This window comes from Juglans regia, chromosome 6 (assembly GCF_001411555.2).
Source record: "Juglans regia cultivar Chandler chromosome 6, Walnut 2.0, whole genome shotgun sequence".
NCBI classification, from domain to species: domain Eukaryota; kingdom Viridiplantae; phylum Streptophyta; class Magnoliopsida; order Fagales; family Juglandaceae; genus Juglans; species Juglans regia.
Window position 1 is genome coordinate 31,585,602 of NC_049906.1, and position 16,366 is coordinate 31,601,967.

Sequence of the window (16,366 nt, forward strand, 5' to 3'; positions counted from 1 at the left end):
TAATTCTTCTGCTTGAATTTTTATTTTTGCCACAAAAATAAAAATTTGACCAAACCTTCATAAAAACAGGATTCATGAGTCATAAGTGCATGCATCCCCATTATTCTTGTAAAACTCATAGCATTAAAAACTTGGTCATGGCAATTGAATGCTCTGAATTCTTTGTGATATATATATATATATATAATAATTTTATGGAATTAAATAATAAGCACATTGTTCACGAAAATCAGCAAGTTAGGTGTATAAACGCAGCTTCAATTTCCATGATGGTAGGTAGAAAAATTTGTTTCACATTTGTTTCACATTTGTAATGATTATATTGAGTTCTAATTGTAATTTCGATTAATCTAGTTGGAGTACAAATCTAAATATGATCTCAATTCTTGGTCCTTCTATACCGCACATCAAACTTGATTTTTTAATTTTTAATTTTTATTTCTGCTAAATTAAAATAATTTTTCTACTCATCATCCTTGCATCACAAATTTATTAAAAAAATAAAAAATAAAAAATAAAAATAGATATGTCATATATAGATGATAAGTAGAATATTTCATAAGAATTATAGAAGGTGCGATATAAATTGGTCGACGTATTCCAAAATATGTTTAGCTTGGAAAAAATTTAGAATTGAAATATTTAAACATTTTCTTATAACTTAACTTCTGCCATATCAATTTTAACTTAACTCATCATCTCTGTACCACATACTTCATCCATATCAACTGAACTTTTACGTATTAACATTACGTATGCGTATGGGTTTAAGTTGGTTTAATGTTTATAGATGAGTGGAATTACCAAATAAAAGACATTGCTACCATCAAGTCTGTATCATACAATGAGTTGGTGTGAACATTGGATTTAGAAAGGTTGTAGATTAATGTTATGTTCTCACATTAATAAGGAGAGGAATTTTTTGATCTATATAATAACTCTATGGAGATATAAATATAGTTTTAACTATTGATAAGAAAATTAAAATTTTAATAAATCTTTGAAGAATTATATTATATATTACATTTAAATTATTTTCTTCACATAATGCTAATTTGTCTTGTTTGTTTTTATAGATGAGATGAAATGAGATTAGTAGAGATAAAAGTTAAAAGTTGAATAAAATATTATTAGAATATATTTTTATTTTAAAATTTAAAAAAGTTGAATTGTTTATTTTATTTTATATGAGAATTTGAAAAAATTATAATAATTAGATGAGATGAGATAAAAAATTCTGTGAAAATGAACTAGGCCTAATTTTTATTTTTAAAATAACAAATTAAATAATTAATGAATAATAACAAATCATATCATCCGGAATATAAGTTTGAATGAGAAGCTAGTATATAAGACATTTTATTTCTTTCAAATACGGTTTGAGTTATTTTCGTCAATGGATTACAGAAGCGTTTACATGGGAGAAGATAAGTTTTGCTCGAAATAGCAAAAGTTGAAACTTGAGAGTCGCAGAGAATGATTTTGGCTGGCCAAGTTGCCCATTTAATATTCCATTCCTGTGCAGTTCACCCACGAAAGTTTCCCAAGTCATGCCATCACTGGCTAGAGACTCGGAGCTGAGAGAAAGAGAGGAGAGCAAGTTGGTTGTGTTTCCCACCAATTTAACCTTTTCCTGGGACGTGAAATCCTTCAGCCTCTCAGCTCAAGTGGGTCATTCTTTTATATGAGGTCCTACTCTCCCACTTGCTGGTCTTTGCTGTCTCAGCCTGTGTTACCTGCCCCCTTTTCAAACTTCCCCAAGAGACGCTTCTCTCTTTTCTATGCGTTCTTGTTCTCTGTATCCAAGTAAGATCCAGTTTTTTTAATCTGGGATATTCATTTTTTTTCCTTGTTCTGCTTCTTGAAGGTCATAATATATCAAAATTCTGATATTGTTATAGTTTGAGCTCTCTTCGATCTTGCATAATACTTGATTCTGTGTTGTCTTCAACACGTAGTCTTTTCCGTTCTTTCAGGAGTGTGAAAGCTTTCAATTCAAGCATCTGGATCGTCTTAGTAATTTGCAAGCTTTACTGGCTATTGCTTATGATGGTTGTTTCGGATTTTGGATTTGAGAGGTTGGTTTGGGGTCACTTGTGGGGTATAAGGGATGTTGGAAAAAAGGAGCTTTTTGGATTCGTTTGAACTCTACTTTTGCGGTGGAATAGTGATTAAGATTTCATGCTTGCCCAAAGACAATGGTGAGCTTTGTGACCAGATTTTTACTTCTTTAGCATTCCAAACTTCAGCTTGCTGAATCGAAATAATATGAAGAACCTTTTTAAGAAGCTTCATATCATGTCCAATCAATCGGAAGATGCAGATGGATCTACTACATCGAAGGGCAACAATTCTAATGAAGGGTCCCCTGATAGGCTTTTGCACTCTCGGTCCCATCATAATCCTGAGCATAAACCCGTTTTGGGGCTCTCGGGTTGGTTGAATTCAGTTGCTAATAGAGGTAGTCCAAGCCCCCCGTCGTCTTCAAATGTGACAAGGGGAGAAAAAATGGAACCGTCTGATTTGGCTAGCCCTGGTGATTTAGATGTTGTTTTGGATGGAGCGAGGCCTGATTCAGGTTCAAGTAACTCGAGGGATCCTGATGTAGAGGAAGAGTATCAGATACAACTGGCTTTGGAACTAAGTGCCAGGGAGGATCCTGAGGCAGTTCAGATTGAGGCTGTAAAGCAGATAAGTTTGGGCTCTTGTGCCATTGATAATACTCCGGCTGAAGTTGTCGCCTATCGATACTGGGTAAGTTTGACCCTTCTTCTGATTTCTTATGATATCACAATACATCATGAGTATATGTAAGGGAGACACTTGCTTATGATCCTACACCATTAAATAAAGTCTGATCTTATATTGCTTGGGGTGTAGCCCACTTACATGTAGCATATCAAGTGATACGTTGCCAGAAAATGCTTCTCGATATACTGGATGGTTTCAACATAATATTCGAAGAGCTGTCAAGGAAAATAGGAAAAAAGGATCTGGGAAGGTGTCATTGTCGCCCTTGTAGCTCCTACGATCCCTGTTCTTCAATCCTATTAAAGTAAGGAGAGTGAAATTTCAGTCAAGTTAATGTTAGTCGGATTCTGACAGTGTAAGCAATCTTGTTGAGTGTCACCATCAAAGCTGCTTTGCAAGTGTTAGCCTAGGCAGGGTAGAGGTAGTTATCTGTATATGAATCTCCCGTTTATAATGGGTTCTACTAGTTGTTTAGCTATATGTTTAGGAAATTCTTGTGCTTTTCGGTAAAATGTTTCAACGGTTATGGCTTAATAACTGCGGCGGAGTCTTGACTACATTTAATTATAAATCCATATGCTTATATGCTTGTATATATTCTTTTTTGGTCCATGTGCATTTTTTTTCGTAATTGTACTTTCACTCTTCAGCTTCAAGGTTTCTCTTATGGCAATGCAATGTAAGATGACAACAGATTGTTGAAATCAGGAAATCTTTGTCCTACTACCATTTCTTTAATTGATGTTCCATTGCCACTGGAGTATAATTAGCAAGTAGTCATTCTTCCTGCATTTTGCTTTTCTGCACAATTGAAAAACTACATGACAGTTCTATTTGGGTGTTACCAACTTGTGTAATCAACTTATTTCAGCATACTTACTAGGTCATAATTCAGCATAAAATACACGGGATAAAGGGAAATTTAACAGTTTTTTATTATAGTTTATAAATTATTTCTATATATGTGGAGTGTTTGATATATCTATTTTTTGATAAATCAGAGACTAATTAAGTAAAATCAGAGACTCATATCTGTCTCATGTTTATTCTTTTCTAACCTATCTCATATCGTAGATTTATCCATGCTTCACAGAATTACAATTCACTTAGTTATGATGACAAGATCCTGGATGGATTCTACGACCTGTATGGAGTTATGGCTGAATCAACCTCAGAAAGAATGCCTTCCCTAGTTGATCTGCAAGGAACACCAGTGTCAGACAGAGTCACCTGGGAAGCAGTTTTGGTCAATAGGGCTGCTGATGCTAATTTGTTGAAGCTTGAGCAGAGGGCTCTAGAGCTAGCTGTCAAATCAAGGTCCAATTCTCTCGTTTTTGTAGGTAGTAATTTGGTGAGAAAGCTTGCTATTTTAGTTGCTGACTATATGGGTGGACCAGTTGGGGATCCTGAAAGCATGTTGAGAGCATGGCAAAGTCTCAGTTACAGTTTGAAAGCAACCCTTGGTAGCATGGTTTTGCCACTTGGTTCTCTGAAAATTGGATTGGCTCGTCACCGTGCATTGTTGTTCAAGGTACATTCTTGGCCTTTTCTTAATGGTTTAAACCCTAATTTGCAATGGCACTACGGGTTTGGATATAATGTGGGAACCATTGATTCCCATTTTTGAATTTCCTTTTGGTGGTTTTGACAAGAAACTTCTATGCAAGATTATTGGTCTTGGTTTCCCTTAGTGTGGCCACACTTTCAGTACTTACTGATGATATAATCATATCAACTTTTGTCTTACTTTCTGATCAAATTTGTGTTCGTCACTTAATTACGATTGAGAAAAATGATATGCCATTTTTAAGGATGGATATACCTCAGATTGGAGATGACAGAAAAGGAGGATTTCTATGCAATCACATGATCACATTCTTCATGTTACCACAGATATTCATATACTTCTTTTATTCACTTTATAAATGCTTTCCTGGTCCATTCCAAGTCAGATGCTTTTCCCATGGAGGCCTGGTTACAGGATCCGATGGTTACATTGACCAACCCCTTTCATAGTTTTGAAATATTGCATAGTGCGGGTCAACCCTCTTAAGAATTCGTTCACTGACACATAGTTAGTTGGAAAAATAACTAGTTTGGTGTGAAATAAGGAGTAACTTCCTCCTTTGTGTATATTTAATGCTTTTCCTTTGCTGTAATTTTCCTCTGAACTTTGCATATGACAACATTTCAACTATCAGTGGATCTGCCTCTGAACCGCATAGATCCATATCTGGATAAATGGCTTGTCTAATAATCTATATGTGAATCATGTTAGAGATGGCTTGTCAGATAATTGGTGATTACAAGTGATTTTACATCCTGTCATCATTGTTGCTGAACCAGTCTTCCATTGTTTAACCCAGTTAATACTTTTGGTCCAGCTGCATTATGAGAAGTGCTGGGGTTATCATGCCATCACTTTTCCTTGTACGGAATCCTAGTCTTCCACTAGTTGCTTTACTTCAAAATTTTCCGTGGCTATGTAGGTTTTGGCAGATAGCGTGGGTTTGCCGTGCCGGTTGGTGAAAGGACAGCAATACACTGGTTCTGATGATGTGGCTATGAATGTTGTAAAGATCGATGATGGAAGGTATATTTGGTATTAGTTTATTTTTTGTGATGAAGCCAAGTCAGCTGGAATATTCAGGATTTTTTTTTTTTCTATTTTCTGTTCTCTGAAATATGATATCACTATGCATAGACGAGGTGCTCTAGTTCTTCTTTCTCACACAGTTAATTTGTATAGCTTGTGATGCTGTTATATGATTGTTTCTAGTTTGGCTCCTATATATATGTATATAATTTTTAGGATTGCATTTGAGAATATGTTGTTGCATTTTTTTCTTATATTTTGAGTTACTGCTGAAAGTGATCACAGAGGAGAAAATTCCCCCATTTAGTGATTTTTTAGGATGATTTCATTTTGGGTTCAAAGCCTCATATGTCTCTGAGATGTGGATAATGTGAATTTCAGGGAGTACATTGTTGATTTAATGGCAGATCCTGGCACACTCATTCCATCTGATGCAGCTGGGTCACATATAGAATATGGTGAATCTTTCTATCCTGCAAGTCCTTTGTCCAGAGACATTGACTCCTCTTATATGGCCTCTTCAAGCAGTGGCGTTGGAAGTTCATTGGAAGAACAGTCAGACTTTGGGACATCGGACAAGAGGTCTAGGTTCAGCAATTCCGTTGCTTTAGTAAAAGAATCTGAGGACAGAGGTGATTTAACTTCTTCTGCAAATATAATCAGCCCAACTAACTGTGAGGAAGAGCCCAAGTCATCTTCCAATGATTTTATATCTCCCTCCAATTTAGAGAAAGTGCCAGTGCGGGAGAATCCTGGCAAGTCTAGTCATCCTTACATTCGTGCAAGATCTCCTTCTTGGACTGAAGGTGTTAGCTCCCCTGCAGTACGTAGAATGAAAGTAAAAGATGTTTCACAATACATGATCGATGCTGCCAAAGAGAATCCACAATTAGCTCAGAAACTTCATGATGTGCTACTTGAGAGTGGTGTTGTTGCTCCACCGAACTTGTTTACTGAAATTTATCAGGAGCAGTTAGATGTGTTGGCAGCTGAGGCCAAGTCTCTGACTGAAGATAAGGATGACAATAAGCAGGGGAGTGGAAACCAAAAATTCAAAGGTCAAGAAGATCTTGATCCTGCTTACTTTTTGCCTCCTTTGCCTCCCCACAGAGTGCACTCTAAAGCACATATTTCCTCTGGCCATCTGGATACAGGGAAAGTAACTGCGAGCCCTATCCCATCACAATCTGAAGCAGCTCCTGTGAAATATACAAAAAACGTACCTGTTGCTGCTGCTGCGGCAGCAGCAGCAGCTGTTGTCGCATCATCAATGGTAGTTGCTGCAGCAAAGTCAAGCATTGAGTCCAATCTTGAACTTCCTGTAACAGCTGCTGCCACTGCTACTGCAGCAGCTGTGGTAGCAACGTCTGCAGCTGTTAGTAAGCAGTATGAGCAGGTTGCAAGAAGTGATGGAGATGCAGATGTTGCTCGTTATGATCCATGTGGTTATGGCGACCGGCATAATGATCAATCTGGAGCCATTTTAGAAGGCGAGAGAAAATCAGATGATTCAGCAGGTAATGATAGCACCAAATCTGATAGTGCATTGGATGAAGTTGCTGAATGTGAGATTTCATGGGAGGAAATCACCTTGGGTGAGCGTATCGGACTTGGTATTTACCAGTGCATTATCCCATCAAGTTCATGTACTTCTCATATAAAGAATTATAAGTGCATATGGTTTTTGACCTGTGTAATTTCATCTTTTTGGTGCATACTTTGTTTGGCAGGATCATATGGAGAGGTATATCGTGGAGACTGGCACGGAACTGTGAGTTTTCCCTGTTGACCCTGAATGATGGCGGTGCATTTTTGTTATTCTGTTGTATACTATGGGTCTAATCCTTTCCTTTTGCATTGGTTTCAAACATGTAAAGTATATTGGGTCTAATCCTTTTCCTTTCATTTTTTGAAATTTTCCCTGAGGAAGTTGGTTATGCTTCAGGTATAAAGACTAATGGTGTGGCTTGAAATCCATGAGTATTGTGTTTGTATAGTTAGTAAAATGACTGAAAAAGAATCTTATTAATGATTCTAATTCATTGGTAGATAATTATCAAAACAATTAGGGTCATTGTTTCTTTTATGAATAATTCTATTTGAAAGCCTTTACACCACACACCATCCATGTGACATAATTTGATTTGGAAGATAAATTTTAAAACTTGAGTCTCACAAATAAAATTATGCCATGTGGATGGTGTGTGGTGTAAAGGCCTTAAAATAGTACTACTCTTCTTTTATATGTGAGTTAAAAGCCTACAACTTCCTTTTGCAATAGTATGGCTTGAAATCCACGAGTATGCTGTCATCTTTAATTAGCATAGGATACACTGAACTTCACTTATTTCATCTCCTTTCATTGTGTTTGTTTATCTGATTTAAGTTGTGGAAGGTTTACCCGTGATTGAATTATCGAGGTGTTCTTGGACCCTGTTTACGTATTTGAAGCCCAGAGCATCATCACCCATTTTACTATTCCAGAAATGCGTAATGGCACATGAATATCTTCTCTGTTTTTGTATGTTTCTTTAATTGTATAGTTCATGATAGAAACATCAACTGTCTAGCCATATTTCATTGTCTTCTGGTTGTTTCAATATTTGTTGCTTGCATTTCTTTGGAAGCTTTATATGTTGATTTTTATTGTCACTCTGTGGTTCCATAGGAAGTGGCTGTGAAGAGGTTTCTAGACCAAGATATTTATGGTCAATCACTTGAGGAATTCAAAAGTGAGGTGCAATCTGCATTCCCCTTTCTTTATGTTTTTGCTTGTTTCTCATGAATAGATTACCAGTGGTACTTCAGCGTTCAGTATTTTGGCTCTAACACTCCTTCCATGTGGTGGTTGAACAAGTAAAATACCAAACCTTGCGAGAGTTCTTTGGACTAAAAAACAAGATCTGCTTTCTAGTTCCTGAATAGTCTCAGAAGCTTAAGTGAAACTTATGCATTGCCATGTCTTTCTAAATATTATCTGAAACAAAGAACAAATACACCTCACAGGAGGGTTTTTGGGGTTGTTGTAGAATTTACAATGTATCCTCTTTGACGTACACAGCCTGATTTTTGCCAAGAAAAATAATTTTTTTACGAAATGTATCTGTCTTGTCCAAGCCACCTTATATCCCACCTTACCCTGCTGTATGCATAACACATATGGGTCTTTATTTATTTGTTTATTCTTTTTTTGTGATATCTATGCTTCCCAGGAATTAATCTTTCTTTCGTTGTATTTGCCCTTCTTGAACACTCACATTAACTGTGGTGAATCCATTATTAATGATTGATTCAGGAGATCATGTTAAAGTACGATAAATTGTGAGTTATTTCTCTGGCCAGTTCTGCTATGAGCTTGCATCTGCTGTCAAAATTTTCCTTGGCCCTAATTACCTTGTTTGAACTTATCATATGCTTGACTCATCAGAATCTAAGGGATGACATATTTGTCAGGATCCTCATGTGGAATTTGGAAATGTACCTTTGTTTGTTTAATGCCCAGCTCTTTCTTCCCTCATGGACGTGCCTAAAACTATTCCTTTCCTATTAAATGTTTGCTAGCTGTCATTTTTTTTTATTTTTTTATTTTATTTTATCTCCAACTAGGTGAAGGTTTGTGTTGAAATCATTTGTTCTACTTGCTGTTTGAATTGCAAGGTCTTGTTAATGAAAAGACTCAGGCATCCCAATGTTGTGCTCTTCATGGGAGCGGTAACCCGTCCCCCAAATCTTTCAATTGTGACTGAATTTCTTCCCAGGTATGTAAACATTCTTGTTCTAACCATAATCGTGATATAATATTAGTCACTAATATATGGAAGTCAATGTGTACGATACTGTAACTTTTGACTAAAAACTGTTACCAGTACTGGGCTACTTATCAGAATGTTTTTGCTGCGATAGTGCATGTAAAACCTTTTTCTTGTCTGGCATTCATACATTCTTGCTTTGGGCTACGGTTATTGTAATGGATGGGACTAGTCTTAATGACTTTTGTGCTGTTTTTCAGCTTTAGCTTGTAATTAGGTATTTTTCTCTTATATACTTCCTGTGTACTTGGGCTATGCCTAATTACGTGGTTTTAATAAATTTCTTACTTATAAAAAAAACTTTGCTTTATCACAGACAGAAATAAAAAAATCTTAGTGCCTTTTTATATATGGATAATTTATTGATGAACAGAGACCCAATATACAGAATATGAGGGGAGAATCCCATAAATGGTTACCATATGAATTTTTGAAAAACCAAGAAACTAAGAAAAAAAGAAGAGAATTGCTACAGAAGATACATCTAATTTTCTCATAAAAGAAAGAAACACAGTTTTATACTCTTGCCCTTATGAATAAGAAACTAAACATGGCTTACCAAATTTATCTCTATCTGCTTTCCAAAATTGAATTAGAGCCGCGAGCTTACTCTTTCAGTACGATTCTTTTTGATTAAGAGCTTCCACAGCCATTATGTTCTGTTTGATAAGTTATTTCTCGAGTCTTGTTAGTTTTGTCAATTGAAATATAACCTTTTCCCCCCTTTTTTGGCTTTGCAGAGGTAGTTTGTATAGGCTGATTCACCGGCCTAACAATCAATTAGATGAAAGAAGGCGCTTGAGGATGGCCCTTGATACTGTATGATTCAGTAATTCTTGCCCTTTATCCCAGTTCCAGTCAGAAATTTGTTATAATTGATGACTTTACTGGAAAGAATGTCTTCTTTGAATGATTGAACTTTCAGGCCCGGGGAATGAATTATTTGCACAACTGCTCTCCCGTAATAGTACACCGTGACTTGAAATCTCCAAATCTCCTTGTTGATAAAAATTGGGTTGTGAAGGTGGTTTCTTGCCTCATTACTGATCATGCTGAATGCATTTAATGTATCTTCCATGCCTAACCGATCATGGTGTAAAATTCTCTGACTGTTTAGGTTTGCGATTTTGGGTTATCACGGATGAAAAATAGCACATATCTTTCTTCAAGGTCAACTGCAGGAACGGTAAGCCATTGAAAACTTTCATGGACATGAATGTGATGGATATGTGTGTGTCTGTGTGTGTTGTTCTGGTTGTTTTGGTAAATCATCCTGCTAGACTTATATGTTTTTGATTTACGTATCCATCACATTCATGTATTAATGCTGGATATATTATTTTCTTGATCATATCTAGTTTGTAATCACCTCCTATATGTTTCCAGCAATAGTAAAGCACTCAGTTTTGTGTTTTTCTTGTTAGTAGATCATCTGTTAAATTTTCTTTTGAACACTCTGTCCTGTTGGTTGCCTGGACCAAGACATTTGGCAGATCTTATTGTGGTGATTAAGGGAAAAGAAAGAGAACACTACATCTTTTTTGACAAGGAAAATGCCTCCGTACCATGTGCAGAGAATTGGACTTTGCTTTTCTGTTGTTTTGATTCTGAATTGAAACTCGACACATATTATCTCAAATTTAAAAAATCACCGAGAGAACTATACCGAAAGCTCCTCATTCAGCAAGATCATCTGGACTTAGTGCATACAACATTCTTTTGGTAATAGCTTGGGTCATTCCTTGAAGGGTAGTGAACCTTTTTGACTCTTGTAGAGGGTTAGATGGTTGCCCACGATGGCAATAGTGTGAGAAATTATGCCAATTGCTCCATATAGTGTGTTTGGAGGGAAATGAATGAGAAATTTTGAGGACTGTATACGAATGACAGAGGAACTCAAGACTTCTTTTTTTTAACACACTCCTCCTTTTGAAAACTTCTATAGCCTTTAATGGGCCTGATTTCCATGTTTTTCTTGTATCTTTTTCTAATTCTAGATAGGTTGCTATCTTGAATACATTTTGTGTCCATGGATTACCCCTTTTGCTCTTTTTAATGAAATTTATTTTGCTTCTAAAGAAATTAACTTGTTGATATGGAAAAAAGCAAATTCAGAATAGTGTTATGCTTTTCTTTTTTGATAATTGACGTGTTTTTATTTCTTTGTTCCTAGTATGCAACCATAGATAGTATTTATTGAGTAAGCTAATGTTTGTATTGCAATATTTCAGGCTGAGTGGATGGCCCCAGAAGTGCTAAGAAATGAACCTGCCAATGAAAAGTAAGCCATTTATTCTCCCTCCTCTCTGTTCTTTTAGTATTATTTTTGGACTGGACCCTGGATAGATTTCTTTTTCAATAATGACATCAATTTGATATGTAGGTGTGACGTTTATAGCTTTGGGGTCATATTGTGGGAGCTCTCTACGTTGCAACAACCATGGGGAGGAATGAACCCAATGCAAGTTGTTGGTGCAGTTGGATTTCAACATCGGCGTCTTGACATTCCGAATGATATGGATCCTGCCGTTGCAGATATTATTCAGAAATGCTGGCAGACGTAAGTATTTTTGGTTTGATAATTTTAACTATTTACATAGTGTTTCAAAACATTCAACGCCAATGGCTTTTGTTGGCCTACCTTTGTCGTTAAACATTGCTCTTCAACCACGGTCACACCAGTAACCTGTTGATTGGAGTGCAGGCCAGGTGGTATGGTTTGTTGGACTGATATACACTCAACCCTGTTAAATTCCAGGATAACTTACTGTTTCTAGCCAAAACAGTGCAACCTGAGTGGGTGGCAGGCTGTGGATATAAAAAGATGCAAATTAATTTGTGTTTACAGTGGTTAGAACTTCAAAAGCTACGTAAAAGTAAACAGTGACATGTAAAAAAAAAACCAACAATTGGGTTACAAGCCTTTTTGGGTGCCATTCTGAAGTATATTACTGCAAAACAAAGTACCTACATCGAAATGCAATTGCTATGCAGCATTGGGTTTCAAACCTAAACCTTGGACTGTTATTGTTTTATGTCCCATGGCATCTTAAATTAATTCAGAAAATAATCAACTATACAAACACATTATGTAACACCCCAATGGAAGGCCCAAACCACATGACCTATACTCCAAAAGGACTAGTCAATGATACAATTGGAGCCCCAATGGAACCTTATAAAGAGCAAGAACTTCTCATTCCCAAGCAATGTGAGATCTCATATACCACCTACCCTTATCCTTATCATATGGGGTATCACACATTATGACAAAGTCTTATATAATTTTTTTTTGGATGCTTGGAACTCTTTATTTTAAGGGTTAAATACCATAGTCTCTTGGGTTTACATGTTTAAATTAGATTTTTTTTAACTCATTAGATTTCATAAAGTATCATAGGTGGTACTCAAGCTTTACAATTTTGTCAAAAATGGTTTTCTGTCCCTGAAATGTTCAAAAACCTAACGAAGCTCCATATCATATCCATTAAAAAGCTAGACACGCATGCTCAGGCATGTTAGCTCATTTCCACCTGTATAAGACTGCCACATCACATAATGGAAACTTGGAAAAAACTAGAAAATAATAAAACACTTCCCCTCCCCTTATGGATTTAGATTCCTTGTTATTTTTAAGTTTCTTCCAGCAAACTTAAAAAAACTAGAAAATAATAAAAAAATACTTCCCCTCCCCGTATGAATATAGATTCCTTGTCATTTCTAAGTATCCAAAAAAAAGAAAGACTCCTTGTCATTTCTAGGGGGTGATGGCAGGATGAATTTAGGAGGGAAAAAGATAGGAGGATGGACCGAGTAGGTCCCACCATCCTGAGAAGAATGCTTGAGGAGCTCCCTGGCAGGCGGAGCCCATCGAATTCCACCCCTCTATATCTTTCTCTCTTCTAATGTCAGCCTATCATTACTTGAGGCAATGACAAGGTACTCTAAACCCCCTCCTCTCTTTGGCAGCACCACTCAGTAGGGTCTTGTTCCCTCTTTTTCATTTTTTTTTTCAATTTTTTAGTTTTGATTTTATTTTTAGCTTTGTTATGTTTTTATTTTCTGAGTTGTCTTGTATTCTTGGATCTGAGCTGACATGGCTGAGGACACATGTTGAGCTTTTAATAAGTCTAACATGGTGTTCCTTTAGGTTTTTGGATAGCAGATGAATGGAAGGATAATGGTTGGCAAATGTGTGAAACTTGAGTACCATCTATAATAATTATGAAACCACGTGAGAATTTCGAAACTTGCATAGAACTGACAGACTAATTGGTGATTAACCCTTATGTTAAATTCGTACACATCTTTTCTTATTTTTGATAAGCTTTTACTTTCTTGTTAGCAACATTATTTCATATTTTACAAATATTTTCTCCTATTTTGTGTGAGTTTTGAACCAAACCATTGCTCCAAATATGGACATACTGGTTAAACCTATGACCTTGCTTCTTGATGTTGGGTTTAAGTAACCGTTGTGTTAAGAAAATCATTGCAAATTGCTATAGTAGTTAGGCCCTCGTTGTTATAAAATTACTTATCGCAGATTGTATATTGTGGAAATAAGATGCCCGTGATTATTTTGTTTAGTTCTAACTGATCAAAAAAGAGATTTTGTTTAGTTCTAAAGATTCTACTTACCTAACAAGTTGTTACCACCCAACAATTTGTTTTTCCTGCCCTTGAATGTCTGTTTTTGGAATCCCTGTAATTTTCAATACAATCTTGTGTTCTATACCTGAAACAACATGCTACCTTTTATGTTACATGAAAATGATATTGATTTTCAACAGTAATTTCCCACGTGTAAGCTACCACCACTTCACGCAATATGGAGCCCTATACATGCTGAGAATGCTGCCAATGTTATTCAATATAATCTTTTTTTTTTGTACCATTTCTTGCTACCAATTAGTTAAAGCATATTTTCTTGCATTCTTTTCTCAAAAAGAAGAAGAAAAAAAAAGACTTCTTTCTTGTTTATTAGTATTAGTCTCCATTAATGATGGATTGCGTTTGGAACTTCAACTCTCTACCTGTGGCCACCTACATCTTGTATGTGAAACTGTGAAACATGATCTCTGTGTCTTCCTTGTAAAAATAATTGATTAAACCTGTTGGCTGGACAGGTAATGATGGTACCATATTTGTTGAGAAAGATTAGTCTTAAAGTTGTGAATTCGTGGTAAAGAGATTCCATTTTGTGTTTTTCATGGATGTTGCAGCGTATCAAATATACTACTAAATTTCTTTTATGGATTCCTGACAATTGACCCGATTTAACATTTTAGAGATCCAAAGTTGAGACCCACATTTGCTGAGATCATGGCTGCTCTGAGGCCATTGCAGAAGCCAATAACTGGTTCTCAAGTTTCCAGACCAAGTGCATCCATAGGCAGCAGCCGCGAGAAGGCGCAGCCATCACAAGTTGCTGAAGGCTAGGCTGGCTAGAAGAACAAGTATACAGCCTTACACTGTTCTTTGGACTGCAAAAATATGGGGTCAAGTTCTAGGTAGCCCGGGACTTTGGGACATGAGCAAGTGATTGGCTGGAAATCATGACCGAAAATTCAATCTAATTGGAGATTGTGATTCTTTTTCCTCAACTCCTTTTTTTTCTTTTGGTATTATTCTTCATGGTGCAGCTATCCTCAAGGTTATGTATTGTTTTTTCTTTTCTAGGCAAGTGCAAGGTTGTGTATTTGTTTGTAGAAATCAATTGAAAAGTAATCGATGCGTGAAATTTTTGCTGTACGTGGAGTTCTATCAAATAGTTGCCAAAGCGTTAGGCTACCTGGAATAGTGACTCCGTTTGAAGCTGTAGACATTCAGAGTTGGATTGAGAAAACAACAGGGAATTGAGGAGTCAGATACACTGATGAGATGTGGGTCATGAGTAAAATAATCTGCCAACACCTTTCTTGAGCATTTCTAGGAGTTCCAGAGTCCACAGATTACGATTATTCATGAAAGCTGTAATATTTCGTCGAAACTCGAGCAGTCCTTCCAGTTGGTCGATGCTTCTTACTCGAAATGAGTTTCATTTTCCTTGACAACACATCCTTCATGATTCCTTTGTTATGATTTTTAGTAGATGTGTATCACGAAAACAGCACTGCAATGACAGCAGCTTATTGGTCTCTGAGTGAGTCTTTTTATTTGAAAGTCATTGCGCGACATTTTTCATGCCGATTTTCAAATGTAATTTTTGAGTAGGCACATTTGCAGTTCTATTCTTCTTCTGTCACGGTTCATGAATGGAATGGTTGGGCCGGCCTTGGGCAAGTCTAATAGGGAATGATTTACATAGTTGTTATTTCATCTTAGGAGTGGGCCGCAGAGTAGCTGGGCCTTAGTTAGTTTGCTTTCTTTTATTGAGTTTGTTTAGTTAACAGTCGTGGGTCTTGTTTAAGGTTGAAGACTTTTTTCCTTTGTTGTAAGACCTTTATGTAAGGTTATTGTAGCTACCGAAAGGGGCATTGAGAAACTAAATGAAAAGTCTATTTTCCTTCTCTTCTCATTTTATTCATTCTTCTATGGAGGTGCTTTCCTTGAAGCGAGCAATTTCATCATATTTGTTCTTTAAGTAATTTGAGGTGTGTTAAAATTTGTGTCAAAGAGACACCGATCTCTATATTATTAAGCTATGAAAATGGAAGAAATTATCTCATCGTTACTCAAAATCAAAGAGCTAGTCGAGCAATCACAACTACGCTATGAAGTTATTTTGCAGACATTCACAAATGTCAAGAATAACTTAGAAGGCTTCATGAAGAACTTCAATGAAGAGTTCACCTATCTGGAACACCAACCTTATGTTTTGCAAAAAAAGGAAAATGTGCAGCAACTGTAGAAGAAAAAGAGGTAGTCAACTTGGATTAGGTTCCTCTTTCTCTTGTTCCCATTAATCCCGTTAGAAATCAGAGACCATTTTCTCCATTCTCAGATCTTCATTGCTGAATCTTGGGTCCTTCCTTTACACTCAGGAATTATTTCATTTCTCTTTCATTTTCGTTGGTCAAGCTTAGCAATAACTTAACCATCGGGATGAATCTAGATACTAGATGGAAACTTGATCTTGGTGGTCTTTGATTACTATCCTCACGTTTCTTCTTCTTTAACCATTGTCTCTATCAATGTCGTTTCCACTCAGCAAAACATCCTCTCTCCCCGATATTTCCCACATATATGATTTTCACTCGATATTTCC

General features: G+C 36.3%; 1 protein-coding gene across 7 annotated transcripts; it reads left to right on the forward strand.

The window, feature by feature from the left end:
• The first annotated feature begins 1,459 nt into the window (after positions 1-1,459).
• Positions 1,460-14,910, forward strand: LOC109003279 (probable serine/threonine-protein kinase SIS8). Of its 7 annotated transcripts, none has more exons than XR_001998120.2 (14): positions 1,460-2,754; positions 3,845-4,282; positions 5,241-5,344; positions 5,729-6,960; positions 7,078-7,118; positions 8,016-8,084; positions 9,005-9,105; positions 9,897-9,975; positions 10,082-10,180; positions 10,274-10,342; positions 11,388-11,437; positions 11,540-11,716; positions 12,931-13,095; positions 14,448-14,534. XR_001998120.2 is itself a non-coding variant. In XM_018981362.2 (14 exons), the coding sequence occupies exons 2-14, from the start codon at positions 2,269-2,271 to the stop codon at positions 14,596-14,598; spliced, it is 3,096 nt and encodes a 1,031-aa protein (XP_018836907.1). In that variant the 5' UTR covers positions 1,464-1,806; positions 1,959-2,268; the 3' UTR covers positions 14,599-14,910. The 7 variants fall into 7 exon arrangements, 5 of the variants coding, with proteins under 5 accessions (XP_018836908.1, XP_018836907.1, XP_018836906.1 ...); XR_001998121.2 differs by lacking the exon at positions 12,931-13,095 and adding an exon at positions 14,286-14,341 and having other exon boundaries at positions 1,461-2,754; positions 14,448-14,541; XM_018981362.2 differs by lacking the exon at positions 12,931-13,095 and having other exon boundaries at positions 1,464-1,806; positions 1,959-2,754; positions 14,448-14,910.
• The last annotated feature ends 1,456 nt before the right edge of the window (positions 14,911-16,366 follow it).